This window comes from Podarcis erhardii (assembly GCF_964252035.2).
Source record: "Podarcis erhardii genome assembly, chromosome: 2".
Taxonomy (NCBI): Eukaryota; Metazoa; Chordata; class Lepidosauria; order Squamata; family Lacertidae; genus Podarcis; species Podarcis erhardii.
In genome coordinates, this window is record NC_138498.1 from 118038665 (window position 1) to 118066647 (window position 27983).

At 46.6% G+C, this 27983-nt stretch overlaps 3 protein-coding genes across 11 annotated transcripts in view; 1 reads left to right on the forward strand and 2 right to left on the reverse strand.

Annotated features, from left to right (window-relative positions):
* LOC309336608 (uncharacterized protein) overlaps positions 1-27983 on the forward strand; it is a 135820-nt gene that overhangs the window by 74122 nt on the left and 33715 nt on the right. The gene's annotated exons all lie outside the window — the stretch shown is intronic.
* Positions 1121-10735, reverse strand: LOC309336762 (uncharacterized protein). 3 transcript variants are annotated; one of them, XM_081853048.1, is made up of 4 exons: positions 10512-10735; positions 6824-7612; positions 3990-4095; positions 1121-2214 (listed from the first exon to the last, which is right to left on the reverse strand). In XM_081853048.1, the coding sequence occupies exons 2-4, from the start codon at positions 7541-7543 to the stop codon at positions 1226-1228; spliced, it is 1815 nt and encodes a 604-aa protein (XP_081709174.1). In that variant the 5' UTR covers positions 7544-7612; positions 10512-10735; the 3' UTR covers positions 1121-1225. The 3 variants fall into 3 exon arrangements, with proteins under 3 accessions (XP_081709174.1, XP_081709172.1, XP_081709173.1); XM_081853046.1 differs by having other exon boundaries at positions 3990-4098; positions 10512-10734; XM_081853047.1 differs by having other exon boundaries at positions 3990-4098; positions 6824-7647; positions 10512-10598.
* LOC309336692 (uncharacterized protein) lies at positions 15868-27943 on the reverse strand. 7 transcript variants are annotated; one of them, XM_081852868.1, is made up of 5 exons: positions 27809-27943; positions 25056-25952; positions 22568-22694; positions 20045-20224; positions 15868-16793 (listed from the first exon to the last, which is right to left on the reverse strand). In XM_081852868.1, the coding sequence occupies exons 2-5, from the start codon at positions 25827-25829 to the stop codon at positions 15892-15894; spliced, it is 1983 nt and encodes a 660-aa protein (XP_081708994.1). In that variant the 5' UTR covers positions 25830-25952; positions 27809-27943; the 3' UTR covers positions 15868-15891. The 7 variants fall into 7 exon arrangements, with proteins under 7 accessions (XP_081708994.1, XP_081708993.1, XP_081708992.1 ...); XM_081852867.1 differs by having other exon boundaries at positions 15868-16790; positions 20045-20227; XM_081852866.1 differs by having other exon boundaries at positions 20045-20227.

A 27983-nucleotide genomic window follows, 5' to 3' on the forward strand; every position in this document is an offset into this window, starting at 1 on the left:
AACTTCAGTTCCACAAAACATGTCAGAAAACTGATTTTTGTAAGAAGGCCTCCAGTCTCATTGTGAGTGAATTCTGCACCTTTTTTTTCATTTTGTATTTTTATGTTGTAAACCACCTTGTGATCTTCGGATGAGGGGTGGTATATTAATCTAATAAATAAATAAAAGCAAATCATGCTTCAAACTAGGCAAGGCACAGGAAGTCAGTGACTGAGTGGAATTCCCAATATTCTCCTTTAAAGCATTTACAGTCCTAGGGGCATCAGATTTTATCAGAGCAATTCTGGGTTTTTTGTGGGGGCAGTACGGGCAGTTACATCATTTCCTTTATCTGAGTTTTGTTCTCCCTGCCCCATGAAACTGCTATTAAACCCACAGCAGGAGAAGTTGCATTGAGACTTGTTGCAGCCTTGGAGGAGAGAGGCCTCTTTGTAGTATAGTACTAATAGCTGCTGCTTGGATAAAGTTTAGGCTGCCACTCTTACAAGGCAGTAAATAATACTGAAAGGACTAGTTTATATAATTTATATTGCAATTTGTAATTTTTTTGTAGCTCACTGGGTTGTGATAAAATCAAACTCAAGGAGTTTCACAAATAAAAAGACAAAGGATGAGGGCGGGGAGCATGTAAGCCCAAGGTTTCCTGTGGTTTGTTTCGGTCACCATAAAGTTTACCATAAAGGAGGTGTCCAAATGGGACGCGGGTGGCACTGTGGGTTAAACCACAGAGCCTAGGACTTGCTGATCAGAAAGTCTGCGGTTCGAATCCCTGCGACGGGGTGAGCTCCCGTTGCTCGGTCCCTGCTCCTGCCAACCTAGCAGTTCAGAAGCACGTCAAAGTGCAAGTAGATAAATAGGTATCGCTCCGGCGGGAAGGTAAACAGCATTTCCGTGTGCTGCTCTGGTTCGCCAGAAGCGGCTTAGTTATGCTGGCCACATGACCCCGAAGCTGTACACCGGCTCCCTCGGCCAGTAAAGCAAGATGAGCACCGCAACCCCAGAGTCGGCCATGACTGGACCTAATGGTCAGGGGTCCCTTTACCTTTTACCTTTAAGTGTCCAAATAACTACTAGCAAAACTAGAAGGGTGAAATCTGCAAAAAAAAGTCTACGAGCACCCTTTTCGTTTTCCAAAATGCTTCATCATCTTTATTTTATTTACCTTTTTAAATTTTTATTTTATTTTATTCCAAACAACCCTCTGATACAGATTATGATTTTATTTTCATTTTTCAGAAGGGGCATTGCTGAGGCTCAGAGACAGAGGCTTTCCCCAACTCACAGAATTGGTCCACGGCACTGGGGGCTTGTCCCCCAAGCGGGGTCTCTTATCTGCCCCCAAGACGGAGACGGGGTTTTTCCCGGCTTCCAAACACTTCAGAGTCTTGTCCCCATTATGGATCCTCTCGTGTCGAATGAGGGTCGACTGGTGACTGAAGCTCTTCCCACACTCTGAGCATTTGTAGGGCTTTTCGCCCGTGTGAGTCCGGTTGTGCGCGATCAGGGACGACCGGTCGCTGAAGCTCTTCCCGCAGTCGGCGCACGTGTACGGCTTCTCCCCCGTGTGGGTCCTCTTGTGGGTCGTCAGGGTGGAGCGGTCGCTGAAGCTCTTCCCGCAGTAGGGACACTTGTAGGGCTTCTCACCGGTGTGGATCCTCTCGTGCTTGACCAAGTGGGGCCTCTGGCTGAAGCTCTTCCCGCAGTCCGAGCACTTGTAGGGCTTCTCGCCGGTGTGAGTCCTCTCGTGCAAGATCAAGTGCGACCGCTGGCTGAAGCTTTTCCCGCAGTCCGAGCATTTGTACGGCTTCTCCCCGGTGTGGATTCTCTGATGAGTGATGAGGACATTCCTGCGGCAAAAGGTTTTCCAGCAAACTGAACATTTGTACTGGGACTCACCCGTCAGTGTCCTCTCGTGCACTATGAGATCGGATGTCAGCCTGAGAACTTGCCCCAACTGAACCCCTGCGTTTTCCTGCTCACCTTTCAGGGCGGCTGGCTGTGGCACGATGCTGTCGTCAAGGTCTTCGTACCCACCCTGAGAATTAATGAATTTCCCGCCTTGTGCTTCTGGTTTGTTTCCTTGCAGGCTCTCAGAGTCCTCTGCTGGACCGGCGATGTTTTGCTTGTCTTCCCTTGACAACGCTACAAACGGCTCCAATTCCTCAGCGTTGCCCGGGTGATTCCTCTCCTTCCGACGTGTCCCCGCAGAACATGCTAGAGTGGGGAAAATAATCCAGGTGTTATTATCCTCTGCTAAGAGAGAAAGTGGGCGAAAATCGGGCTCAAGACAGGAAGGAAGTGTACGGTGCGGTAGTGGCGCCCGGCCTGTGGAACACCCTCCCACCAGACGTCAAGGAAATAAACAACTATCTGGCTTTTAGAAGACATCTGAAGGCAGCCCTGTTTAGGGAAGTTTTTAATGTTTGATGTTTTATTGTGTTTTTGATATTATGTCGGAAGCTGCCCAAAGTGGCTGGTGAGGCCCAGCCAGATGGGTGGGGTATAAGTAATAAATTACTATTATTATTACTCTGGAAAAGACAAAGTTATCTTCTCTCTGCCAGCTGCCCATGACTCACTTTGGGACAATCTGTTAAGATGGAGAGCAGAAGACTGATGTAATTATTTCTAAACGATTGACAAACTCAATGTTTATTATTTATATTGCATGAACTGTTTCTGACAGGGTTGGGGGTATGTGGGGTTTGTATTTTTAAAAACTGGGTGGGGGGGAGAGATTTGGAAAAAGCCACAGGAAGGTAGATCAGCTTTTCAGGGTTGCTCCTCTCCTTCCCCCTAACGCTGTATGTAGATCCTACTAATGTCTCAGGAGATGTTAAAACAAAATAAAAAAATTCCTTCCAGTAGCACCTTAAAGACCAACTGAGTTAGTTCTAGGTATGAGCTTTCGTGTGCATGCACACTTCTTCAGATACACGAATCTGAAGAAGTGTGCATGCACACGAAAGCTCATACCTAGAACTAACTCAGTTGGTCTTTAAGGTGCTACTGGAAGGAATTTTTTTATTTTGTTTTGACCATGGCAGACCAACACGGCTACCTATCTGTAACTGGAACTCAGGAGATGTTGAACTCACCTTCACCACAGCGGGTTTTTTTGTGTGTGTGTGATAAAGATTTTATACTTGTAAATATGAAACTTAACCGACAACATAGCTAGCACAGGCAAAGTTCGTCAGCTCAGTGCACAAAACGGTATTTGACACAGGATTTCAAAGCAGTACATAAATTTGGGGGTCTTTAATAAGTTTTGCAACTTGTCCTTTGACACACACTCTCAGCTCAGAGCTGCACATTTAAGCAAGGAAGAGATGTCATTTAGTTTCCAAAAAAAAAAAGTTAGCTGATGCAGATTTTGTTACCTTAAGGAGTTAAAAATAAATACTAATAAAAATATATGGGCCCTGATGGCACAAAATTAGACCAGGATGAACATGTCTTCTCAGATTAGCTGATTATATAGACAACTACTTGTAGCTGGTGCTGGATCACATGTGTGAGACATTCGGTTTTTATTTTTATGGCTAGCGGCCTCAAAAGCTGGAAGCAGGCCAGGCATGTCTGAACCTCTGAGAGGACCTAATCAGAATACAGTGGTACTTCGGTAGTCGAACGCTTTAGTTGTTGAACAAATAGGCTCCCGAATGTTCACAAACCCAGAAGTGAGTGTTCCGGTTTGCAAATGTTTTTGGGAAGCCGAACATCCAACGTGACTTCCGCAGCTTCCGGTTGGCTGCAGGAAACTCCTGCAGCCAGTTGGAAGCTGTGCCTTGGTTTTCAAACTGTTTTGGGAGTCAAACGGACTCCAGAATGGATTAAATTCGAGAATCAAGATACGACTGTATCTGGGTTCGCCATCCATTGTCCCAGGGAGCCCCTGCAGCTTCAACATTCCCTTTTGAGATTTCAGAGCACCGAATTAAAAAATAAATAAAAAGAAGACAAAGAAATAAAAACAAAAGCCTTACCAAGCAAGGTAACATCTCTGTCGGCCTCTTGCTTGATCTCCCTGAAGTGAGGCCTCGGCCAGGTATCTGGTGGAGCCCGTACCGCCTCAGGAAAGGCCCGTACCGCCTCCTTGAACAGCACATAAGACAGAAACAGCGATGGTCTCACTTAAAAAAATAATACCAGCACTCAGAATGTTGTGTTAAGATCTAAAAATGCCCACCCATCTTCTTATTGCAGGGCCAAGCTACACATTGTGTTGAAAACTAGCCTGCTTAACCGCCCTACTTTTATTTCGGAGAAAAAGTGTCCACAGGCCCTCCGATCACATCTGTGTTCCAGATTGGAGGACCCACAGCTCGCTTTTCCTCCAAATAAAAGTGGGTGCCATGTTTCTGTCGACAATCACCCCTGCCCTCTGCCCAACAGGAATCCTTGTTTCTCAATTTAATAATAATAATAATAATAATAATAATTATAATTATAATTATAATAAATTTTCTTTATATCCCACCCTCCCCAGCCAGAGCTGGGCTCAGGGCAGCTAACATCAATAAAATCACAGTAAAAAACATGATGGAGGGAAAAACACAATTTAAAATACAGGTTAAAATGCAATTTAAAATGCAGCCTCATTTTAAAAGTACCCGATAAATCAAGTAGCCGAAAAAATTGATTCATTTACATAGTTTTGTATATTTTGTGAAATTTTATGCATTGTGACTTGCTGTTATTTTTATTAATTACAGTAGTTCTTTACTGTAATTCATGGGTAGGCAAACTAAGGCCCGGGGGCTGGATCTGGCCCAATTGCCTTCTAATTCCGGCCAGCAGACGGTCCAGGAATCAGCGTGTTTTTACATGAGTAGAATGTGTGCTTTTATTTAAAATGCATCTCTGGGTTAATTGTGGGGCATAGGAATTTATTCTTTTTTTTTCCTTTTCAAAATATAGTCTGGCCCCCCCACAAGGTCTGAGGGACAGTGGATTGGCCCCCTGCTGAAAAAGTTTGCTGACCCCTGCTGTAATTGATAAGTGTAAACTGTTTAATTATTATTTGCTGGTATTTAATTTTACTATTATATTCTAATCAGTTATTGATATAAGTTAAAGTTACTGTGACTTTTTGTGTTGGATCAGCTTGTTTTTACGTGTGTGATCTTTGCTGTCTATTTTGAGGCTTCTTCAGCTTGGAAGCTGCCTTGTGTATAGTAACATAGAAAGGTGGTATACAAACTAAAAATGAAAATGAAATGAAATCCTGGCTAGTTCCCCCTAAAGGTTACACAAGCAGTGTGGCCCACAAGTAGCCCTTTCTGCAGTTGAGTTCACTCTCTGAATTGATGCAGAGTTCACTGGGACCGACTGCTACACCACTCTGTGAATTGCAGCTCTATGCAGGCAGTCTCCTTACAACACTCAGCACTCTAAATAAGCTACAGTTCCCAGGAATTTTGAGGGATAGCCATGACTGTTTAAAGTAGCACAACAGACAAGATTTACCAACTATCGAAGAATGGCAGATGAAGATGATGGACTATATTGAACTTGCCAAACTGACCGGGAGACTCCGAGACCAGAGAGGGTGGAAGAAGATTGGAAGAAGTTTAAGGAACATTTGAAAAAATATGTTAATATTTAAATCTTAGAATAGCTTTGGAAGTGGATATAGGCGGTAGGGTTAGAAGTAGAAGATAGTGTATTTTATAAGTGATAAAATGTGAAGTTTTTATGGTTAAAGTAAGTGGAGGGGGGGGGGAGATGGTTAGAAATTACCGTATTTTTCGCCCCATAGGACACACCAGCCCATAAGGCACACCTAGTTAATTGGGGGGAAAATAAAGGGGGGGGAATTATTTTTCCCCCAGGTGCAGGGCTAGGGCGGGGGAAGCCCAAGCTTCCCCTGACCCCAGCCCCGAGAACAGGCAGCTCTCCGCAAGCCGTGGGAGCCCAGTGCTGGGCTCCCACGGCTTGCGGAGAACTGCGTGAAGTTTGAAGCCTGGGCGCGCTGAGCTCAGTGCGCCCAGGCTTCGTCATGCAGGCAACTCTCCGCAAGCCGTGGGAGCCCTGCGCGGGCTCCCACGGCTTGAGAGCTGCACGAAGCCTGGAGAGCGAGAGAGGTGCGCACTGACCCCTCTCGCTCTCCAGGCTTCAGCGAAAGCCTGCATTCACCCCATAGGACGCACCACACATTTCCCCTTCATTTTTGGAGGGGAAAAAGTGCGTCCTATAGGGCAAAAAATACGGTATGATATATGTAAACTGCTAAAGATGAAGTAAAATGAAAATCAGATAGGTGGGACTTGGGGAAGCCCACTTAACAATGTTTAGAAAATAAGGAGATGACAAGAATTTGTTTGTATTGATAAAATAAAGTGGCACAACACGGCTTTAAATGCATAGAGCGGATGCGGCCTTATGGTTCAGTACAAAGCCACTGGGACGAACCATATTAGGGCTGTAGAAGAAGAAGAAGAAGAGTTTGGATTTGATATCCCGCCTTTCACTCCCCTTCAGGAATCCCAAAGCGGCTAAGATTCTCCTTTCCCTTCCTCCCCCACAACAAATACTCTGTGAGGTGAGTGGGGCTGAGATACTTCAAATAAGTGTGACTGGCCCAAGGTCACCCAGCAGCTGCATGTGGAGGAGCAGAGACGCGAATCCGGTTCCCCAGATTACGAGACTACCGCTCTTAACCACCACACTACACTGGCTCTCAGAGCATCTGTGTTGCATGCAGCAGATGGGAATGTCCTCTGCCTGAAAACCCTGCAGAGCCCCTGCCAGTCTGTGTGTACAATATTGACCTGGGTCTGACTCGGTATGGGCCGTTTATTACGCTAAAACCTCTCACCTTCCCTCCGAGTCTCTCGTCCTCCTGCTGCCTCAGTAGGAACTCCTCTGCCAGGGCAACGACTTGGGCGCAGGTCTCCGGGCGACATTCCTTGACCCAGCTCTGCATCTCCGGGGGCAGGACGGCCAGGAACTGCTCCAGAACCACCAGCTCCAGGATCTGCTCCTTGGTGTGTCTCTCGGGCTTCAGCCACCGGTGGCAAAGCTCCCGGAGCCGGGTGCAAGTCTCTCGAGGCCCCTCCTGGTAGCCGAACTGCCGGAAGTGTTGCCGCTGTGCATCAGGACCAACCTCCTCTTCCTTCACGTTCCCACTCTCTCTTTCCTCTTTGGCCAGCAGGTTGTTGGCTTCTTTCCCGGGATGTGGCAGGAAAGGGACCTGGCGTGGCCTGGCGTCACCTGGAGACAGGCCAGCTTGGGCCTCGTCCCGCAACGCCAACCACTGGTGCTGGTCTCTCCCGTCGGAGTGGGAAGACTCCATCGCTCTGAGGAATTCCTGCAGCTGGGCCTCCCATGGCTGCTGCGGCCCCTTCTGTGGCTCCTGCTTGACGTGGCCCGACACGTTTCTCTCCCAGAATTCCCGCATACTCCCATCCTGCGTGGCACGAGAGCCTTTCCTCACTTCTGCTGGGTCCTGCTCCGGCTCCTCCACTTTCATCCTCCGCTTTAGCACAGCACTGGGCGGTAGGCTCAAGGTCAACGTATCTCCTGGCTCGGCGGCCATTTTCCTTTTTCAAGCCAATGGCGGGCGAAGCTTGATCTGCGGCTAGCCAGTCCCACAAAAAAGGTTTTGCTGCAAAAGGCAGGAGAAAAAGAATCCAGGTGCTTCTGTGATAAGAATTTTAAAGTCTTAGATATATAATAAATGTTCAGAAATGTACCAACCAAGCACGTACATAGATCAGCACAGGAAGACCGACCTGAAACCATGTTTGATTCCCAAACTGACCAAATGTTTTCTCTGCAAGGTCAAAGGAAAATGGAAAAGCCTCCCCATTGTCTTTTCCTTCACAAATCCTGTCTTAAGGGTATGTCTGTCTGTGTTTGAACAGGGTGAGCCTGTGACTTGGCTCAGGAACTAACTATTTATCATTACAAAAGACTGACCAGGCTCTCCAGGGTATCCAATCAAGTGAGCATTAACAGGTAACCTGTCAGATGAGATAAACAACGCATTTCTGCTGTAGACCGCCTTTTCAGTGATGTATGTATGATGTATGGAGGGGTGGTCTGGAGCTCCAGGGCGGGGAATTTAAAATTTCTATATAAGGGCAGGCACACCTTGCTTCTGGGTTCCTCCTCCTTTCTCCTGTTGTGAGGGGAGCACCCTGTTGCAACAGATCAATAAAGATCAGACTTCCTAGCAACTTTGTTTCTCAATATTCTCTGGTTGGCCTCTGTTATTTTCTCCCACCAATAGGGAACCTACGTAAGGACTCTATATGGGCTCTTGGATGCCCCATAAGGGAAGAAGGGCAGATGTTTTGTTTACAACACTTCACAGGAAAGAAAGGGGTGCCCAAAGAAAGATTTTTCGTCCTCTTAGCCACAAAGAATCAGATGTGGGGGAACTTTGGTTCTCCAGACGTTCCTGAACTACAACTCCCCTCATTACTAGCCATCAGCCAACGTTTTCTGGGGCTGATGGGAGTTGCGGTGTAGCAACATCTGGAGAGATGAAGTTCTTTCTCCTGTTGTGCACAAAGGCATTTGGAGGGTGGAATCAGAAGCCTGATAAATTAGATCTGCCTGTGCTTCATAGCTCCTCATAATAAGAGTCTGCCTGCCAGATCAGGTCAAGGGCCTATCTAGTCCAGCATCCTGCTTTCACAGTGGCTGACCAGAGGCCCCAATGGGAACATAGCTGTTAACGTTTCCCTTTTTAAAGGGAAATTCCCTTATTCCGAATAGGATTCATCACAAGAAAAGGGAAAAGTTGACAGCTATGAATGGGAAACCTGCAAGCAGGACACAAGCACAAAAAACAACCGGCATTCAGAAGCATTTCTGCCTCCAGCCTTTACGGATAGTAGCACAGATAGATTTCTCTTCCCCGAATTTGTCCAATTCTCATTTAAAGCCATCCAAGCTGGTTGTCATCACCAGAGTTGATGATGATGATGATGATTACTACCACTACTATTCATTATCCTCTACTGGAATTATTATTGTTATAAAATGATAATAATTTATTATTAATTATTTGTACTTTTTAATTTTTATTCATTATCAATATCCTCATCATTTATTGGGCTTTTTATAGCTATAATTTATTTATTTTATTATTATTATTATTATTATTATTATTATTATTATTATTATTATTATTGCTATTCATTATCCTCTACTGGAATTATTGTCATAATTTATTACTATCGTTATTTATTTGTACTTTTATTATTTTTATTTATTATCAAAATCTTCCTCATCATTTTTTGGGCTTATTATAGCTATAATTTATTATTTTCATTATTTATTGTAGTATTATTACTATTATTATTGCTATTCATTATCCTCTACTGGAATTATTGTTATAATTTATTACCATCATTATTTATTTATACTTTTATTATTTTTATTTATTATCAAAATATTCCTCATTTTATTTATTATCAAAATCTTCCTCATCATTTTTTGGGCTTATTATAGCTATACAGTGGTGCCTCGCAAGACAAAATTAATTTGTTCCGCGAGTTGCTTCGTCTTGCGATTTTTTCATCTTGTGGAGTGCGGATTCCCTGGGTATTAACGGTTGTAAGAAAAAGGAAACAAACTCATAGGGAAAATCGTCTTGCGAAGCAACTCAAAAAACGGAAAACCCTTTCGTCTTGCGCGTTTTTTGTTTTACGAGGCATTCGTCTTGCGAGGTACCACTGTAATTTATTATCATCATCATTTATTGAAATAAATGATGATGATGATGTATTGGAACTATCTTAATCATTTATAGGATTTCTCACCTTCACAGCACACTCCCGGTGTGGGCTACAAAAATAGCAAAAATGCAGGATTAAACTTCTGCTAAAACAATGTACAATTACAAGAACAGGGTGAATCCCAGAAACACACCTCTCAGGTGCGGAAGGACAGGGGGAAAGAGGTGCATTGAAAGCTATGCAGCGAAGGTGGCAGCTGCCCTCCCTTAAAGCTCGCCTTTTTGTTTAATATTAGCAGACAAAAATATGTAAACAAAAGACACTTAACAATGCAAGCCAGCTTAAAACAAAACACAATATTTGTAATCACTTATCACCATCGTATACTATATAAGCCACAGTGTTCCACATTTAAGTATATTTCATTGTAGGGGTTTGGGCTGGCTGCAAATGGGGACCAGGCTCTTGTAAATTTCATTAATTGTGCAAAAGAGGTTCTTTCAGCTTGGCAGGACAGGCTGTGTTAGGGGACATGCCCTTTGCACACACATTATTAAAGGTGCAAAAAGCTCTGCCGTCTTTGCAGCAGGTCACTCAAATATATTCAGAACCAGCAAAAGCTGGGGAGGAAGAAAACGTAAAAGGTCAGGCCCACTGACCAAACCATCCCTTCCTATTAGGTATACTAAGATTAGGAATCTTGTGGTTAGATGGGAGGCTGCACTGAGCAAGGCACTAGTCCTCAAGGAATTCCTGGGGGCGCGGAAAGAGGACAGGCTTGGAAAGAGAATCTCCCGTGCATTAACATGCTCTCACCTGATCCTTTTGCAAGGCTTTCTTCCGCCCCTTCCCCTCCTTCGATGTCGCCTTGGCCGCGCCTGGGAAATTCAAACTCCGCTTGGGTTTCCCCCAGTAGAATAAGGAGGAAATGATCACAGAGATGCCCTTTCCAAAAATCCACAGAGTGCAGAGAGAAAAGGGAAGAGCGACACATCTCATGGTGACAATAGCAAATTCCCGGGTTCGCGTTGGAGAAACCATTAATATATATATCGGTGCCAACGACCTGTTTATCTATGGAGAGATACAGGATTTTACCGCGGTTTCCCAGCAGGTAACAGAAAAGTAACGCTGGAAAAAGGATCCATAACGCTTATTTAGTGCATAAAATTCAAGGTTGTGAGGGTGGTGGTTGTTTTTTTAAAAAAAAGGTTTTAAAATAAGCCTGACCCTTGCAAATGATCCCAATACAAATTTAGCCCATTATTCCTTCAGATGAGAAGTAAATAATAATTATTATGCTAAAACAAAAAATTCCTTCCAGTAGCACCTTAAAGACCAACTAAGTTAGTTCTAGGTATGAGCTTTCGTGTGCCTGCACACTTCTTCAGATACACACGTGTGTATCTGAAGAAGTGTGCATGCACACGAAAGCTCATACCTAGAACTAACTTAGTTGGTCTTTAAGGTGCTACTGGAAGGAATTTTTTGTTTTGACTGTGGCAGACCAACACGGCTACCTATCTGTAACTGGAATTATTATGCTATTACAGGTTGTTGGGTGGGGTGGTCTAGCTTACAGCAACCCTGCAATGTCCTACAATGTTAATGTTGCAGGTTGGGGTCCAGGCTGAGGCAGACTGGCAGAACTATAAAACTGGAGAGTTGGATGGGACCCAAACGGTCATCTTGTCCAAACCCCTGCAATGGGTGATTAATTGCAACAACAACAACCCTGCAATATAGGCGCACCGTTATCGTATTCCTTTTCCAGGCTGAAGGTGGGGCTGGAGCTGAGTTGCTAGCACGCAAAAGTGGTGTCCAGTGCTGCAGTGACCCCTGCATTTCAGCCACGAGTGGATGAAACTTCCGCACACAACCTCCCTGCAGTGTAGTTTGGTTTTAGGTCGGGAGCTCAGGCTGGGACTGGTTTGGATCTGCAGCCAAAAAAAATCTGGAGTACTGTGTCCAGTTCTGGGCACCACAGTTCAAGAAGGACACGGACAAACTGGAATGTGTCCAGAGGAGGGCAACCAAAATGGTCAAAGGCCTGGAAACGATGCCTTATGAGGAACGGCTAAGGGAGCTGGGCATGTTTAGCCTGGAGAAGAGGAGGTTAAGGGGTGACATGATAGCCATGTTCAAATATATAAAAGGATGTCACATAGAGGAGGGAGAAAGGTTGTTTTCTGCTGCTCCAGAGAAGCGGACACGGAGCAATGGATCCAAACTACAAGAAAGAAGATTCCACCTAAACATTAGGAAGAACTTCCTGGCAGTAAGAGCTGTTTGACAGTGGAATTTGCTGCCAAGGAGTGTGGTGGAGTCTCCTTCTTTGGAGGTCTTTAAGCAGAGGCTTGACAACCATATGTCAGGAGTGCTCTGATGGTGTTTCCTGCTTGGCAGGGGGTTGGACTCCATGGCCCGTGTGGTCTCTTCCAACTCTAGGATTCTATGATTCTATGATTCTATCTCCCCTTCGAGCTGTAGCAAAGGCTACTTAAACTGCCCTCCTTCCTTCCCCCTATCCAGTCCATAGCTGTCAACTTTCAGATTTGAAAATAAGGGATCAGCAGCCTCGAAAATAAGGGATCAGCAGCCTCACCTATCCCGGGGACAGTCTACGGGATACCTAACAATCCGGGATAGCAGCGGGGAGCAGCAGGAAATGGTGCTGGAATAAGGGAATTTCCCGCAAAGAAAGGGAAGGTTTACAGCTATGATCCAGCTCTTGTCTGCACACAGAAGCTTTGTGCTTCTTCTCAATGCTCTGCTGTCATTGAAACCCGAAAGAACACAAGTCGCGTGAAATATTAAGCGGCACAGGGTTAACCTGTGGAACTCTCTGCCACTGTCTTAGATGCGCTGAAAAGGGGGTTAGGCCAATTGATGGAGGAGAAGGCTTTCAACGGCCACTGTTAATGGTAGAGTAGTTATATATGCTACCTCTTCAGGATCAGAAATGGTGCCCGATGCTGAGGATCAGGAGAAGTGGAGCACTCCTAGGGTCAGGTTCTGCCTTCGAGCTTCCCAGAGGCTGACCACTGTTGGAAACTGGGTACTAAGGAGGCCTTTATTCTCATCCAGCAAGGCTCTTATTACTACATGCAAACAAGGCCCATCTATGCTGCTGTGGGTTGTCTTTAGGAATGGGGGGGGGACCCTTTACCCAATTACAGCTACAATAAAATACTGGTTGTGCAGTGTTTGGAGAGAGGGGTGTGGAGTGTGTGGCCCACCTAGAAGTTGTTGGGACTCCTGTCTCACATCACTCAGCATAGCCAATGGTCAGGGATGATGGAAGCTACAGTCCAGTAACAGCTGGAAGATTATAGGTTTCCCCTCCATCTTCGAAACCAGAAACGCAGGCTGTGTCACTCTTCACTTTTAGAAAGAAAAACTCTACGGTGCAGCCTCTCCCACAAATCAGAGGTGGCCAGACATTACATAGAAAGCCGCTATTGGCTCATAGAGATAGAAAAGGGTTGAGTCACAAACTGCCCCCATCACCTTCCGGTTTGGGAGCTCCATTCATTTTATTCTGTTGAAAGTGATCGAAGCCCCGAGTGCCTTCTGAAAGAAATTATAATGTAGGGACATAGGAAGCTTCCTTCTACAAGAGTCCAACTGGCTCGGTACTGCAGCAGCTCTCCAGGTTTTCAGACTGGAGGATCTCTGTCAGGCCAGGGATTGAATCTGCAACGCAAATATTCTGCCCCTTAGCTATGGTCCGTCCCACCCCCACCCCAGAAAGTGCTTGCTTAATGCTATTGATTGAGTGGTGCGCAATTTTTTCCTGCATTTCAATGTCTGGTCTCTTATTTTGATGCATTCTCCGATGATTTCAAGTGCATGTTTACTCGGAAGTAGGTCCCACTGTCTACAATGCATCTTACTTTCTAGGTAGATGTACGGGGTGGGGATTGCAGTTCAATCCTATCATACTTGTCTACTCGGAAGCAAGTTCATTAAATTCAGTGGGGCTTGTTGTTGTTTAGTCGTGTCCGACTCTTCGTGACCACGTGGACCAGAGCACACCAGGCCCTCCTGTCTTCCACTGCCTCCCAGAGTTTGGTCAAACTCATGCTGGTAGCTTCAAGAACACTGTCCAACCATCTCGTCCTTGGCTGTCCCCTTCTCCTTGGGCCCTCCATCTTTCCCATCATCAGGGTCTTTTCCAGGGAGGCTTCTCTTCTCATGAGGTGGCCAAAGTATTGGAGCCTCAGCTTCAGGATCTGTCCTTCCAGTGAGCAATCAGGGCTGATTTCCTTCAGAATGGAGAGGTTTGATCTTCTTGCAGTCCACGGGACTCTCAAGAGTCTCCTCCAGCACCAGAATTCAAAAGCATCAATTCTTCGGCGATCAGCCTTCTTTATGGTCCAGCCCTCACTTCCACTACTGGGAAAACCATAGTTTTCACTATATGGACCTTTGTTGGCATGGTGATGTCTCTGCTTTTTAAGATGCTGTCTAGGTTTGTCATTGCTTTTCTCCAAAGAAGCAGGCGTCTTTTAATTTTGTGGCTGCTGTCACCAGTGGGGCATGCTCCCGGGTAAATAAGTGTAGGATTTCAGCCTGTGGGAGTAAGCCCCACAGAACTGAGTGAGACTTGCTTCCAAGCAGATAGGTATTACTACAGGAAGCAAAGTCCCCCTTAACAAAATGAGTGGTGTTTTTTGTTTTTTGTTTTGTTTTGTTTTGTTTTGTTTTTTGTTTTGTTTTGTTGTTTTGTTTTGTTTTGCTTGCTCTTTGGGTTATAAAAACGCCCATTAAGTACAAGGTTGTGTGGGGCAGCATTCAAACCCTAACTCAACCAGGCGGTGAGTGAACTTGGGACAGTCAGCTTAACTTTCCTTACAGGATTATTTTGAGGGTAAAACAGGGAGAGAGAGAGAACCAGTGTGCCATTTCTCAGAGGAACAACGGCTTATCGTAATAATACCAATCCATTCTTATAATAAATACTACTTACCATTGGTATAGCGCTTTCAAGTGCTCTAAAGTGCTTTACACCCGTCATCTAGTTATAATCCTTCACAACAACTCTGCAAGGCAAGCCGGCATGACTCTCACCCAATCCGCAAGAGACATGTCTGGAAATGTTAGGGATTGAACCTATAGCCCTCTGAGCAACATCCCACAAAGTTCCAGCCCTCTGGAATTTTCTGGCTGATTTTGATCCTCCTCTTGCAATTTCTCACTGACATAAGGGGCAAGGGGGTTAAACAAGTATTCTTTAAATGGACGGAAAATGTGTCCCAAACGAAGGGATAGTTATTGTAATAAGGGACAACCGGGGCCGCATGCTGCCACAGCACAGAACAGGAATAGAATTCAGCAATGCCTGCAGAATTCTAGTTCCTGCGACTCTCCACTTGCTTTCTTAAAATAATAATAATAATAATTCAGGTCTCTGGTCCTTATGGGTGCAAGTATGTGCATGAAAACTCAGGGCGATGCATGTTGAAGCATCAAAAGGTAGAGGAGAGGCTGGACAGGATTTTTTTCAGGTCAGCACACATTTGTGTGTGTGTATGCGTGCTTAGGGACGCAGGTGGCGCTGTGGGCTAAACCACAGAGCCTAGGACTTGCCAGTCAGAAGGTCGGCGGTTCAAATTCCCGCAATGGGGTGAGCTCCCATTGCTCGGTCCCTGCTCCTGCCAACTTAGCAGTTCGAAAGCACATCAAAGTGCAAGTAGATAAATAGGTACCACTCCAGCGGGAAGGTGAACGGCGTTTTTGTGCACTGCTCTGGTTCGCCAGAAGCAGCTTAGTCATGCTGGCCACATGACCCGGAAGCTGTACACCAGCTCCCTCGGCCAGTAAAGCGAGATGAGCGCCGCAACCCCAGAGTCAGCCACGACTGGACCTAATGATCAGGGGTCCCTTTACCTTTATGCATGCTTAAGTGGAAGGTAAACGGCGTTTCCGTGTGCTGCTCTGGTGCCAGTTCGCCAGAGCAGCTTCGTCACGCTGGCCACGTGACCCGGAAGTGTCTGCGGACAGCGCCAGCTCCCGGCCTCTAGAGTGAGATGAGTGCACAACCCTAGAGTCTGTCAAGACTGGCCCGTACGGGCGGGGGTACCTTTACCTTTAAGTGGAAAAAAATGGAATATGCAAAACAAGAGCAATGACATGCAAAATTTTCACAACACACGTTGCAGAACTCAGCTTAAGGTGGAAACAGCAGTGTTGTTTATTTATTTAAACACAGAGTGCCCACCGACAGCCCTGGGACCAACCCAACGGTCTGCGGTCCCTGCGTCGCGTGGCTTCTTTCGTGCCGTGTACAGTCGGCAGCATGAGCAAAACTCTTCTCGCAGTGCAGATGCGCTTTCTGCCTCTCTCCCGTGTGCCTCCTCTGGTGAGTGACGAGGACCACCCTCCTGCTGAACTCCCTCCCGCAGACGGGGCATCCGTGGGGCTTCTCCCCCGTGTGGGTCCTCTCGTGCTTCATGCACGTGGAGCTCTGGCTGAAGCTTTTCCCGCAGTGCGAGCACCGGTACGGCTTTTCCCCGGTGTGGGTCCTCTTGTGCGTGTTCAGGTTAGACCTGTCGCTGAAGCTCCTCCCGCACTCGCCGCACGTGTAGGGCTTCTCCCCTGTGTGGACTCTCTCGTGCGACATGAGGTGCGGCTGCCGGCTGAAGCTCTTCCCGCAGTTGGGGCACTTGTACGGCTTCTCCCCCGTGTGCATCGTTTTGTGGGCGATGAGGCGGGATTTGTAGCTAAAGTTTCGCCCGCAGTCCAGGCACTCGTACGGCTTCCCTCCGGTGTGAATCCTCTGGTGGGCGACCAATTCGGCCCTCCGCCGAAAGGCCTTCCCGCACTCTAGGCATGTCTTCTCTCTCCCGCCTTTGGTGAGCCTCTCTTGTACCCGTCTGTCGCCACACGGCTCATAGAAGTGCTGGTAACAAACGACGGAGGCTGCCTCTCTTTCCTTATTTGAGGGGCCTCCTCGCCGGCCCGCCGAAGCTTCGCCCTGATCCGGACGCTGGGAAAAGTTTGGCTCAACGTTCCCCGGCAGGACCCAGTACGGATGGAGATCCCCGGCCATTTCTGGACGGTCCGTCTCTTCCTCCCAGCACCTCTTGCCACCTGCTTGGAGAAAAATAAATCCCAAAGGTGAGCACTCTCCTCCTCCAGGGGAGAAAAGGGACTACAGGGCACAGAGACCGAGTCAGGGCACGGGTCCAAATAGCTCAGTGTTAACTGCAATGACTGGCGACTGCTCTCCAGGGATGGAGTTGGGGGCATAGCTGTCAACGTTTCCCTTTTTTAAAGGGAAATTCCCTTATTCCGAATAGGATTCCTCGCAAGAAAAGGGAAAAGTTGACAGCTATGGTTCGGGGACATTTTCAGCCCAATCTCGAGATGCTGTGGATGAAACCTGGGACAAAGCAGGTGGTCTGCCACTGAACTAGACTGTTTATTATTATTAAATGAAAGCTCAGAGTCTAGGGCACCACAGTGGCAACCCCTGCTTTATGGTATTGTTCGGGACCTGCTAAAAATACTGCTGAAGTTAATCCATGTATCAAAAATTGATTAAGGTGTGGAATAAATACAAGCATAAATTAAGTCCAGGGTCTCTTCACCTTAGACAAAAGCTTTTTGCAACAAGGAAATGCAAAGAATTGTGGAATTTTTTTTGGGGGGGGGAGGTTAAACGCATTGTAAGGAGTCTGTATGGGAGTATACTGTATTTAAAAATGGGGTATCAGAGTTTTTAGGGGGCTAACCAGGTTGGGATAGCTGGGTTTTGAATGTCTTATGTAGATTTTTCAATTTCGTTTTTCTGTATGGGACAATGACAATAAATATTGTTGTATTGTATTGTAATTTAATTTAATTAGGGAATTCAATTAAGACATAGTCTGACATTATCGACGATATGGGACAGACCCAACCTCCATTTCCCCAATATTTACACGCTAGGCTTGTAGTCTTCACTTTGACTGCAAAGAATGGACCCCTCTGTGGGCACCAACAAAATATGATTCACTGGTTATGAAGGGAACAACCAAAAAAGGATTAAGCAAAATAGACGAAAATATTCTAGATACAGCGGAACCTTGGAAGCCGAACGTCTGTAAACTCAAATATTTTGGCTCCCGAATGATTGAAAACCAGAAGTGATTGTTCCAGTTTTTGAATGATTTTTGGAAGCCGAACATCTGGCGTGGTTCCTGAGGCTTCCAATTGGCTGCATCCTGCAGCCAATTGGAAGCCGCGCCTTGGAAGTCAAATGTTTTGGAAGTTGAACAGACTTCCGGAACGGATTCCGTTCAACTTCCGAGGTACGACTGTATATATCTAACACATAATTCTTAGCAGCATAGTTGGGAAAGGGATTTGGGGCAGGGAATTTTGTTGGAACGATGACAGCACATTGTCAATCAGGGGCAATACCTGCCTTCCAAACAGACACTATTAGTACTCCAGCAATTTTTCTTTGCATAAATAAATTGATCTTTATTTCCTTTCTAACATTTTTATCCCATTCTCCCTCCAAAGAGGTTGAGAGACAGCATGCAAGGCCCCTCCCCCATTTCATTTTCACAACAACCCTGTGAAGTAGGGGAAGGAGAGAGAGAGAGACCTGGCACCATGCAAAGGGCTTCATGGGTGAATGAGGACTGAACCTCAGATCTCCTGAAACCATGTACCATTTCATTTGTTAATTTCTGCATTTACAGTGGTGCCTCGCAAGACGAAATTAATCCGTTCCGCGAATCTCTTCGTCTAGCGGTTTTTTCGTCTTGCGAAGCAAGCCCATTGACAGCTTAGCGGCTTAGCGCTATTAGCAGCTTTTAGCGGCTTAGCGGATAAGCGGCTTAGTGGCCTAGGAAAAGGGGGGGGGGAAGGGAAAAAAACCCGCAGGAACTCGCAAGACATTTTCGTCTTGCGAAGCAAGCCCATAGGAAATTCGTTTTGCGAAGCACCTCCAAAACGGAAAACCCTTTCGTCTAGCGGGTTTTCCGTCTTGCGAGGCATTCGTCTTGCGGGGCACCACTGTATATAGCCACCCCATGACAAGAGGTCCCTGGGCATGTTGTGATGAAGAAGAAAAAGCACGTTAAAAATACAATATCAAACAACAAAAACTCCTAACAAGTTAATTAAAAAGCTGAAACACAATTAAGAAGCACCGATTAAAACTCAGTTTATAACTGAGAGGCCCAGACAATAAAAGGTCAGTTATTTAAAGGGCCCAATAGGTAGCACCAGGCAAATAAAACCTCTCTGGGAAGGCTATTCAAGTACCAGGGTGCCACTTCTAAAAAGGTCCTGTCCCTAGTGGGGACTCTCATCCCTTCATCTGGCAGGAAATCTCTGAGCAGGGCCTCTGAGGAGGATCTTAAAAGTTCAGGTGAGGTACAACACGGGAGAAGGCACTTGGCAAACACAGGCGCCGTCTCCTAATGATGTCAGCTACACATTCCTCTGGACACGGAATTTGTCCCCAACCTTTCAGCAGCTCTGCAATGTCTTTTTGGAATGGATTCTCCCATGTGCAGTAAGGCTTGGTCTCTGGGCGAAGGTTTTCCCACAGTCCAAGCACTTGTAAGGCTTCTCCCCTGTGTGTATCCTTTCGTGCGTGTTCAGGTTGGAGCGATGGCTGAAGCTCTTCCCGCAGCCAGAGCAGTTATACGGCTTCTCTCTCGTGTGGGTCCTCCGGTGAACGAAGAAAGCCGACTTGTCGCGGAAGCACTTCACGCAATCTGGGCACTCGTGAGGCCTCTCCCCTGTGTGGATTCTCTGGTGCGAAAGGAGGCTGGAGCTCTGGGAGAAGCTCTTCCCGCACTCGGCACACCTGTACGGTCTCTCTCCGGTGTGGGCCCGTTTGTGCGCCGTCAGAGATGACCGGTCGCTGAAGCTTTTCTCGCACTCCAAGCACTTGAACGGCTTCTCTCCCGTGTGGATCCGCTCGTGAGTAATCAAGTTGGAGCGGTGGCTGAAGCTTTTCCCACAGTCTGAACACTGATAGGGCTTTTCCCTCGTGTGGGTTCTCCGGTGCACATCCAAAGCCGATCTGTCCCGGAAGCTTTTGGCGCAGTCGGGGCACTTGTGCGGCTTCTCGCCCGTGTGGATTCTCTGATGTCGAATAAGGACCGACTTGTGCCGGAAGCTTTTCCTGCAGTCCGAGCAGCTGTAGGGTTTCTCTCCCGTGTGGATCCTCTGGTGTATAAGGAGCCCGGTTCTCCTGCTAAGGCTTTGCCCGCAGATTGGGCACGTGCACAACTTCTCTTGCCCAAGGTTTATTTCGTTTTCGGAATCGTGTCCAAGCGCTTTCCCGTATTCAAGGTCGGCCTTTGTCCCCTTGGCATTTCCCTCCAGTCCTTTCTCACCTCCCCAAGAATTCGTGACTGCACCCCCTTCCTTTCCCTCTTGGATTTCAGAAGTTACTCCCCGAACCGGGCATTGGGCAACGCTCCGTTTATCCCTTTCTGCCAACATCCCACGTGGATCGTCTTCCCCGGGATGTCCTGCCCAATTTGGCTCCACCACCAATGGCCTCTTCTGATCATCTGCTGGAAGAAGCAGAGCGTCCACATGTCAGTCTCTCTGTGCTAAGGGATGAAGGAACAACAGGCCAAGCTCAACATCAGGAAGGAAGATCAGGGGCAGAACATGTGCTTTGCATGCAGAAAGTCCCAGGCTGTGAAAGATTCCTTGTCTGAATAATAATAATAATAATAATAATAATAATAATAATTTATTATTTATACCCCACCCATCTGGCTGAGTTTCCCCAGCCACTCAGGGTGGCTTCCAATCAAGTGTTAAAACAATACAGCATTAAATATTAAAATCTTCCCTAAACAGGGCTGCCTTCAGATGCCTTTTAAAGATAAGATAGCTGCTTATTTCCTTCACATCTGAAGGGTGTTCCACAGGTTGGGTGCCACTACCGAGAAGGCCCTCTGTCTGGTTCCCTGTAACCTCACTTCACGCAATGAGGGAACCGCCAGAAGGCTCTCGGCGGTTTAGGGCTTTAAAGGTCAGCACCAGCACTTTGAATTGTGCTCGGAAACGTACTGGGAGCCAATGCAGATCTCTCAGGACCAGTGTTATGTGGTCCCGGCGGTCACTCCCAGTCACCTGTCTGGCTGCTGCATTCTGGATCAATTGCAGTTTTTGGGTCACCTTCAAAGGTAGCCCCACGTAGAGTGCATTGCAGTAGTCCAAGCGGGAGATAACCAGAGCATGCACCACTCTGGCAAGACAGTCCGCGGGCAGGGAGGGTCTTAGCCTGTGTACCAGGTGGAGCTGGTAGACATCCGCCCTGGACACTGAATTAACCTGCGCCTCCATGGACAGCTGTGAGTCCAAAATGACTCCCAGGCTGCGCACCTGGTCCTTCAGGGGCACAGTTACCCCATTCAGGACCAGGGAATCCTCCACACCAGCCCACCCCCTGTCCCCCAAAAACAGTACTTCTGTCTTGTCAGGACTCAACCTCAATCTGTTAGCCGCCATCCATCCTCCAACCGCCTCCAGGCACTCACACAGGACCTTCACCGCCTTCACTGGTTCTGATTTAAAAGAGAGGTAGAGCTGGGTGTCATCTGCATACTGATGAACACCCAGCCCAAACCTTGGAGAGCTGCTGCCAGTCAGATCAGGCAATGCTGAGCTAGATGGAGCAATTTTCTGACTCAGTATAAGGCAGCTTCCTGAGGAAAATGGAACCATGGTACTCCCTGCCACAGTGGGAATCCTTGTGGCGATATAAGTAGCAGTCGCCAAAGAGGGATTAGGTATCAGTAATGTAGGTTGTCGCCAGCTGATTATGCCAGACCCAATCTCCATTTTGTTCCTGGCTTCAGTCTTGAACCACTACTTTGTGACTCTCTCAAGCGTGTTCTGGGGCTGAATGGTTTGAGAACCTTTGCCCTAAAATTCTAGATAAATGGTAATTAGGAGGTTTCCTAAAAAGGCGAGTTAGCAAGGGGTTGTAGCTAAGGCTAGCCCTACTCAGAGTTAACCCACCAAATTTAATGGACATGACTAACAGGTTCATTCATTCCAATGGTCTAACCCGACTCTGATGCAACTCTGGTGTGAATTATGACTACTATTAGCAATAGGTAAGTTAAAAATGTATATCATCACCATCATCAATATGAAAATACAGTGGTACCTTGGTTTGCAAACAGTCTGGTTTGCATACGTTTTGGATTACAAACATGTCAAACCTGGAAATGTGTGTCCCGGTTTGCAAACTTGTTTTGGATTACAACCCTTTTTATTTTTTATTTTTTTATTTATTCCAAACAAAAAAAATTTGGAGGCCCCATTGGCGAAAGCACGCCTTGGGTTACTATCTGTTTTGGTTTACAAACGGACCTCCGGAATGGATTATGGTTGTAAACCAAAGTACAACAGTAATAATAAATGGGACCTACAACAAAACATCACAATGTGTTTGTTTGTTTATTTAAGACTGTAAATAAATTTCCAGTAAGATTGTAAGTAAACTTCTTCCCAAAACATGTTTTCGAAACAGAGTACAACAGAAGTATCAGAAAACAAAATTATAATAGAAATAAATATATACATAGCAATTTAAAGGCAGACCTTGAAAACGCCAAATTACACAGATTTAGTACACGCTGTAAAATTGTTGAGCCAAATCTCTTCCAGCCGGCCACTTCGACTTGCCCCGCTCCTAGTGTTCCATTGTTTCTTTTCTCACAGACACTCTATGGTGAGTTACAGAGCACGCTCACTCTCTGTTTGGCTAGGTGCGGGGAGAGGTAACTGCCCCATTAGACAATTTAAGCAGTTCTTATGGGAGGGAGGGACACATTTCTCGACCACCTCCCTGGGGTAACTGTGGCTGGTAATCAGGTGCAAAGCATCCTTACCTGCACAGGTGGCTTCTCCGTCCCCCTCTTGCTTGACCTCTCTGCAGAGCACCACCTGACAGGTGTCTGACGGCGTCCGCTCTGCCTCTGAAGACTTGGCCGCTACCTCCTTAGACACCCCTGGCACCTGGAAAAATAAAAGCAGAAATAGAAATTAAGCAGCTGCTGAGGCCCGTTGGCATAAAAAGGTCTCTAAGAGTCAAAAGTGAAGCTGTCTGCTGTTTTTGTCCTGGAAGAGAGTTCTCATTCAACAGCATTCATTTAAAGTGCTATGAGAACCACTTTAAACAGTCATGGCTTCCCCCAAAGAATCCTGGGAAGTCTAGTTTGTTAAGGCTGCTGAGAGCTCTTTGGGGACACCCTACTCCCCTCCCAGAGCTATAATTCCCAGAGTTCCAGGGAAAAGGGATTGTTAATAAACCACTCTGGGAATTGTGGCCGTGGGAGGGGAATAGGGAAGCAGTCTCCTAAGAGCTCTCAGCACCCTTAAAAACTGAAGCTCCCAGGATTCTTCGGGAGAAGCCATGGCTGCTCTAAATCTGTATGAACCAGGTTTTTCTTGCAAGTCCAGAGGGTGGCAACACAGGAACAGGGCCTTCTCTAAAGTAGCTCCCTGTCTGTGGAATGCTCTCCCCAGGGAAGTTCACATGGCACCTTCATTATATACCTTAAAGTGCCAAGAAGAAATGTTCCTTTTTAACCAGTCCTTTGGTTGATTTGATTGACAGCCTATGCCCTTTTAAAATAGGGGAGGGTTTTTTTATTTGATTATGTATTTTGTGGTTTTATATTCTGATTTTACTCTGTGAGACACCCTGAGACCTGCAGGTATAGGGCAGTACAGTGGTACCTTGGGTTACAGACGCTTCAGGTTACAGACTCCGCTAACCCAGAAATAGTACCTCGGGTTAAGAACTTTGCTTCAGGATGAGAACAGAAATTGTGCAGCAGCGGCACCGGCACGCTGGTCCCATTAGCTAAAGTTGTGCTTCAGGTTAAAAACAGTTTCAGGTTAAGAACAGACCTCTGGAACGAATTACCGTATTTTTCGCCCCATAGGATGCACTTTTTCTCATCCAAAAATGAAGGGGAAATGTGTGTGCGTCCTATGGGGCGAATGCAGGCTTTTGCTGAAGCCTGGGGAGCGAGAGACAACGGTGCGCACCGACCCCTCTCGCTCTCCAGGCTTCAGGAAGCTATCCGCAAGCCTTGCGAGCCCAGCGGGAGTTCCCGCAGGCTCACAAGGCTTGCGGGCAGCAGCCTGCAGCCCGAAGCACGTGCTCCCCGTGCTTCGGGCGAGTGTCCGCAAGCCTTGCGCGTCCGACGGGAGGTCCCGCCGGGCGCGCGAGGCTTGGGGCGGCCGCCTGCAGCCCGATCACGGGGAGCCCTCCAGAGGGCCCCCCGTGCTTCGGGCGGGTGTGTGCAAGGCCTGGGGCGGCAGCCGCGGCTGGGGGGTTAATAAATTTTTTTTATTCATTTCCCCCCCCAAAATGAGGTGCGTCCTATGGGCCGGTGCGCCCTATAGGACGAAAAATACGGTAAGTTCTTAACCTGAGGTACCACTGTACAGTCGTACCTCGGACGTCGAATGGAATCCATTCCGGAAGTCCATTCGACTTCCAAAACGTTCATAAACCTAGGCAAAGCTCCTGCAGCCAATCGGAATCTGCGCAAGCTGCGTCGGACATTTGGGTTCCAAAGAACGTTTGCAAACACTCACTTCTGGGTTTGCGGCATTTGGGAGCCAAAACATTTGAGTCGCAAGGCATTAGTCAACCAACCTACGACTGTATATAAATTAATTTTATTACAGTGGTACCTCTGGATGCGAACGGGATCCATTCCGGAGCCCCGGTCGCATCCTGAGTAGAACGTAAGACGCGACTGTGCATGTCGCTTTTTGTCGCTTCTGCACATGCGCGTGACATTATTTTAGCATTTGCGCATGTGCGAGTGGTGAAACCTGGAAGTAACGCGCTCCGTTACTTCCGGGTCGCCGTGGAGCGTAACTTGAAAACGCTCAACCTGAAGCACATTTAACCCGAGGTATGACTGTATTGGGACGCAGGTGGCGCTGTGGGTTAAACCACAGAGCCTAGGACTTGCTGATCAGAAGGTCGGCGGTTTGAATCCTCGCGATGGGGTGAGCTCACGTTGCTCAGTCTCTGCTCCTGCGAACCTAGCAGTTCGAAAGCACGGCAAAGTGCAAGTAGATAAATAGGTACTGCTCCGGCAGGAAGGTAAATAGCGTTTCCGTGCGCTGCTCTGGTTCGCCAGAAGCGGCTTAGTCATGCTGGCCACATGACCCGGAAGCTGTACGCCGGCTCATCGGCCAATAAAGCGAGATGAGCGCCAGAGCCCCAGAGTTGATCATGTCTGGACCTAATGGTCAGGGGCCCCTTTACCTTTTACCTTTATGACTGTATTATTATTATTATTATTATTATTATTATTATTATTGACCAAAAAAAAACCTGGCTGAAACCACCTGGCTCCCCTCCTCTTCCCATCTCTCCTCCGCTCGGGATTGCTGCAGCAGGAAGTCCTCAGCCAGGGCCACTGCTTGTGCGCAGGATTCGGGGCTCCCCTCCCTGACCCGGGCCTGGACATCCGGCGGCAGGACGGTCAGGAATTGCTCCAACACCAGCAGCTCCAGGATCTGCTCCTTGGTGTGCCTCTCCGGCTGCAGCCACTGTCGGCAAAGGTCCCGGAGGCGGCTGCAAACCTCGCGGGGGCCCTCAGCCGCCCGGTAGCAAAAGTGCCGGAAGTGTTGGCGGACACTCTCCGCATCCAGGTCCTCTTCCTTTACCGTCCTAGGAACGAGGACCTCACCTTCGGCCCCTGAGTTCTTATGGGCTTCACCACTAGGCAGGAGATGAGCCCCTTCCTGCCTCCTCAGCTGCAGGCCTCTCTCTGACGCTCCCTCAAAGGGAAGCAGATCGGCCTGAGAAATATCCCTCAGTGCCGGTCCCGGCTGGGGGACCTTTCCTCCTTCCAAGTGTGGGGACTGTACCGCCTTCAAAAACCGCTGCCATTGAGTCTCCCAGCATCCTTGCGCTGCCCCCTCAGGCTCCCATTTGACATGGTCCAGTGCGGCACCTTCCCAGAATCCCTTGGGACTCTCAGGCTGGGCGGCACGAGCCTCTTTCCCTGTGCCGTTCCCTGGCTCGGTATCCACTGGGTCCTGCTTCTCAGTCTTCACATCCAACTTTTTGATAGTCTCTGCGCCAAAATAGGACGCATCGCCACGATCTGCTGCCATTTTGGTTCCGGGGCCAAGGCTGGCCTGAACTGGGGTGTGTGAAATGAGCCTCCCACCAAATCACGTGCGGAAATAACAGGCCCTCCAGAGTTGACAGCTGGATTCTAGGTCGGGATCCTTTGCCTGAGGAAAAAAGAAAGAACGAAAGAACATTTCTGAATCAAAGAGGATAAGCAGGACCTGCAACAAAATTTTGTAGAGCCGACTGGGAACTGATAACATGAGTACTGCCAATCAATGCTGATTATTGCTTCTTCTTTAGATCTGTTATTTGCTTGCTGCCTGGAGGTCTCCAAGTGACTTGAAAAGCACAAATAAATGTATGTTACTAGCCCAGAGGTGGAAAGAAGTCCCTACCAGAGAAGAATGGCAGACTAAACTGATGGAGTATTCCGAAATGGCAAAAATGACCGGAAGAATTAAAAACCAGGAGGAGCAAACTTTTAATAAAGAACGGGGGAAATATATAATTTACTTTATTTATTTTTTAAAAATAATATTTATTAAATTTTTAACAAAAAAGAGTTACAAAATAATAACACACAAAAGAAAAATACAAAAACCAAAATTTAACATAAAAAGAAAAAGTAAAAACTAAAAATCCCTCTTTATAATATCTTACAGTCATTTACTTATTTTCGTGACTTCCTCACACCTCCCTTTTTTGTATTCCATTTAAAAATTTGTTCAGCAAATTCATACCCTCTTAATTTGCCCTTAATTATTTATCCTCACATATTCTAACTTCAAATTTTCATCTGATATCAATCCCTTCTTGCATATATAATTTACTTTAAAAGTCATTGTAAACAATTAAAATTATTAGTAGGATTGGAATGGAACTTGTAGTTTAATGTCGAACTATGGTTGTAATGGAGATTTAATAGATTTGGAGAAGATGCAGGAGGAAAAAAGTTAACATAAGGACCCACAATGGGGAGGAGGGAACCTATGAAATTCTCTTTTTATTTTGGTTGTTTGACAAATGTTTGTAATTTCAAAATCTGAAAAATTAAATATATATACATATACATGTGTGTGTGTGTGTGTGTGTGTGTATGTGTGTGGAAAAAAGGGAAAACACATAAATGTATTACCCCTTCTAAACCAAAACAAACCACTCCTCACCCCTGGACTGAGACAATTTTACTTTCTCGATTTGTGACTTGCTATTTCTTTGCAATGAAAGGCAGCCCTGAAATTTAATAGTTTTACAAAAATGCCCAGTAGCACCATTTGTGCTCTGAAACCCACCACACGAGTTGCCTGCCTGCATCAATCAATCAATCAATCAATCAATCAGTATTTACTGATTATTTTTTCCAGTTAAAGCTTTCTGCTGGTTTGATTCCCAGATGTTGTATGCCGCCTTGGAATGTTTTGAGGAAAGTGTGGTTTAGGAATTCATAAGAGATGGTAAAAAGTTGCAGTACTAGCCAAGGAAGAGTGGCTAATTAAATTAACGGATTATGCCAAAATGGCAAGGTTAACGGGTGCAACAAGAAACCGAGAATATATTTTTTTTTAATTAAAAATTGGGGAGAATTTGTGCCATATTTGAAAAAACTCATTTATGCAAATAAGCTTATTAGCAGGAGTAACATAAAACAAGCAGTTAGATGTATTATTCAGAGAAACTAAAGAATAACTTAAAGATGGAGTAATATGGAAAACGCAGTATGAAAATCAAAACTAAAAAGAGACCACAAAACGGGGAAGTCAAATATATGTGTACTAGAAATGTGCGGGATTTGTATTTTTGTAATTTGTTTGTCTGCGTATCTTTGAAAAAAAAAAATCCCCTACATTTCTAGTACACATATATTTGACTCCCCCGCCCCCTTTTGTGGCTTCTTTTTATTTACAGTATATAGATCTAGAAATTCGTAAATCACATCTCCCTTTCCCTTTCCCTCCTCCTGTTTTTTTGCACTGCACGCAGCCCCACCTCCCAGCCCCTTGCAAGCGACTTAACTCACCTGATCCCTCCAATCCCAGGAGATCGTCCCGCTTTCCAGAGATGCAATATATACAGCGTATATGAAAAAGCTACTTTGGGTCTCCCCTCTCCCACCAGGCTTCCCCCGGGAGAAGGCGGAGCAGGAAGTGACTCCTTTCTGAGGATCGACCCCCTTCGGCGTCGCCCCTTTGGAG

Bases quoted from the DNA above. Each gene is read 5' to 3' on its own strand.
- LOC309336762 (XM_081853046.1), bottom strand. From the start codon at position 7,543: ATGGCCGCCGAGCCAGGAGATACGTTGACCTTGAGCCTACCGCCCAGT. The intron at 4,099-6,823 runs GTGAGAGGTTTT...GTGCTGTTCAAG, and splicing joins ACGAGAGACTCGGAGGGAAG to GAGGCGGTACGGGCCTTTCC. The intron at 2,215-3,989 runs GTAAGGCTTTTG...TCCCCACTCTAG, and splicing joins CAGAGATGTTACCTTGCTTG to CATGTTCTGCGGGGACACGT.
- LOC309336692 (XM_081852866.1), bottom strand. From the start codon at position 25,829: ATGGCAGCAGATCGTGGCGATGCGTCCTATTTTGGCGCAGAGACTATC. The intron at 22,695-25,055 runs GTGGTTTCAGCC...TTATTTTTCCAG, and splicing joins GGGAAGAGGAGGGGAGCCAG to GTGCCAGGGGTGTCTAAGGA. The intron at 16,794-20,044 runs GTGAGAAAGGAC...TTTTTCTCCAAG, and splicing joins AGTCACGAATTCTTGGGGAG to CAGGTGGCAAGAGGTGCTGG.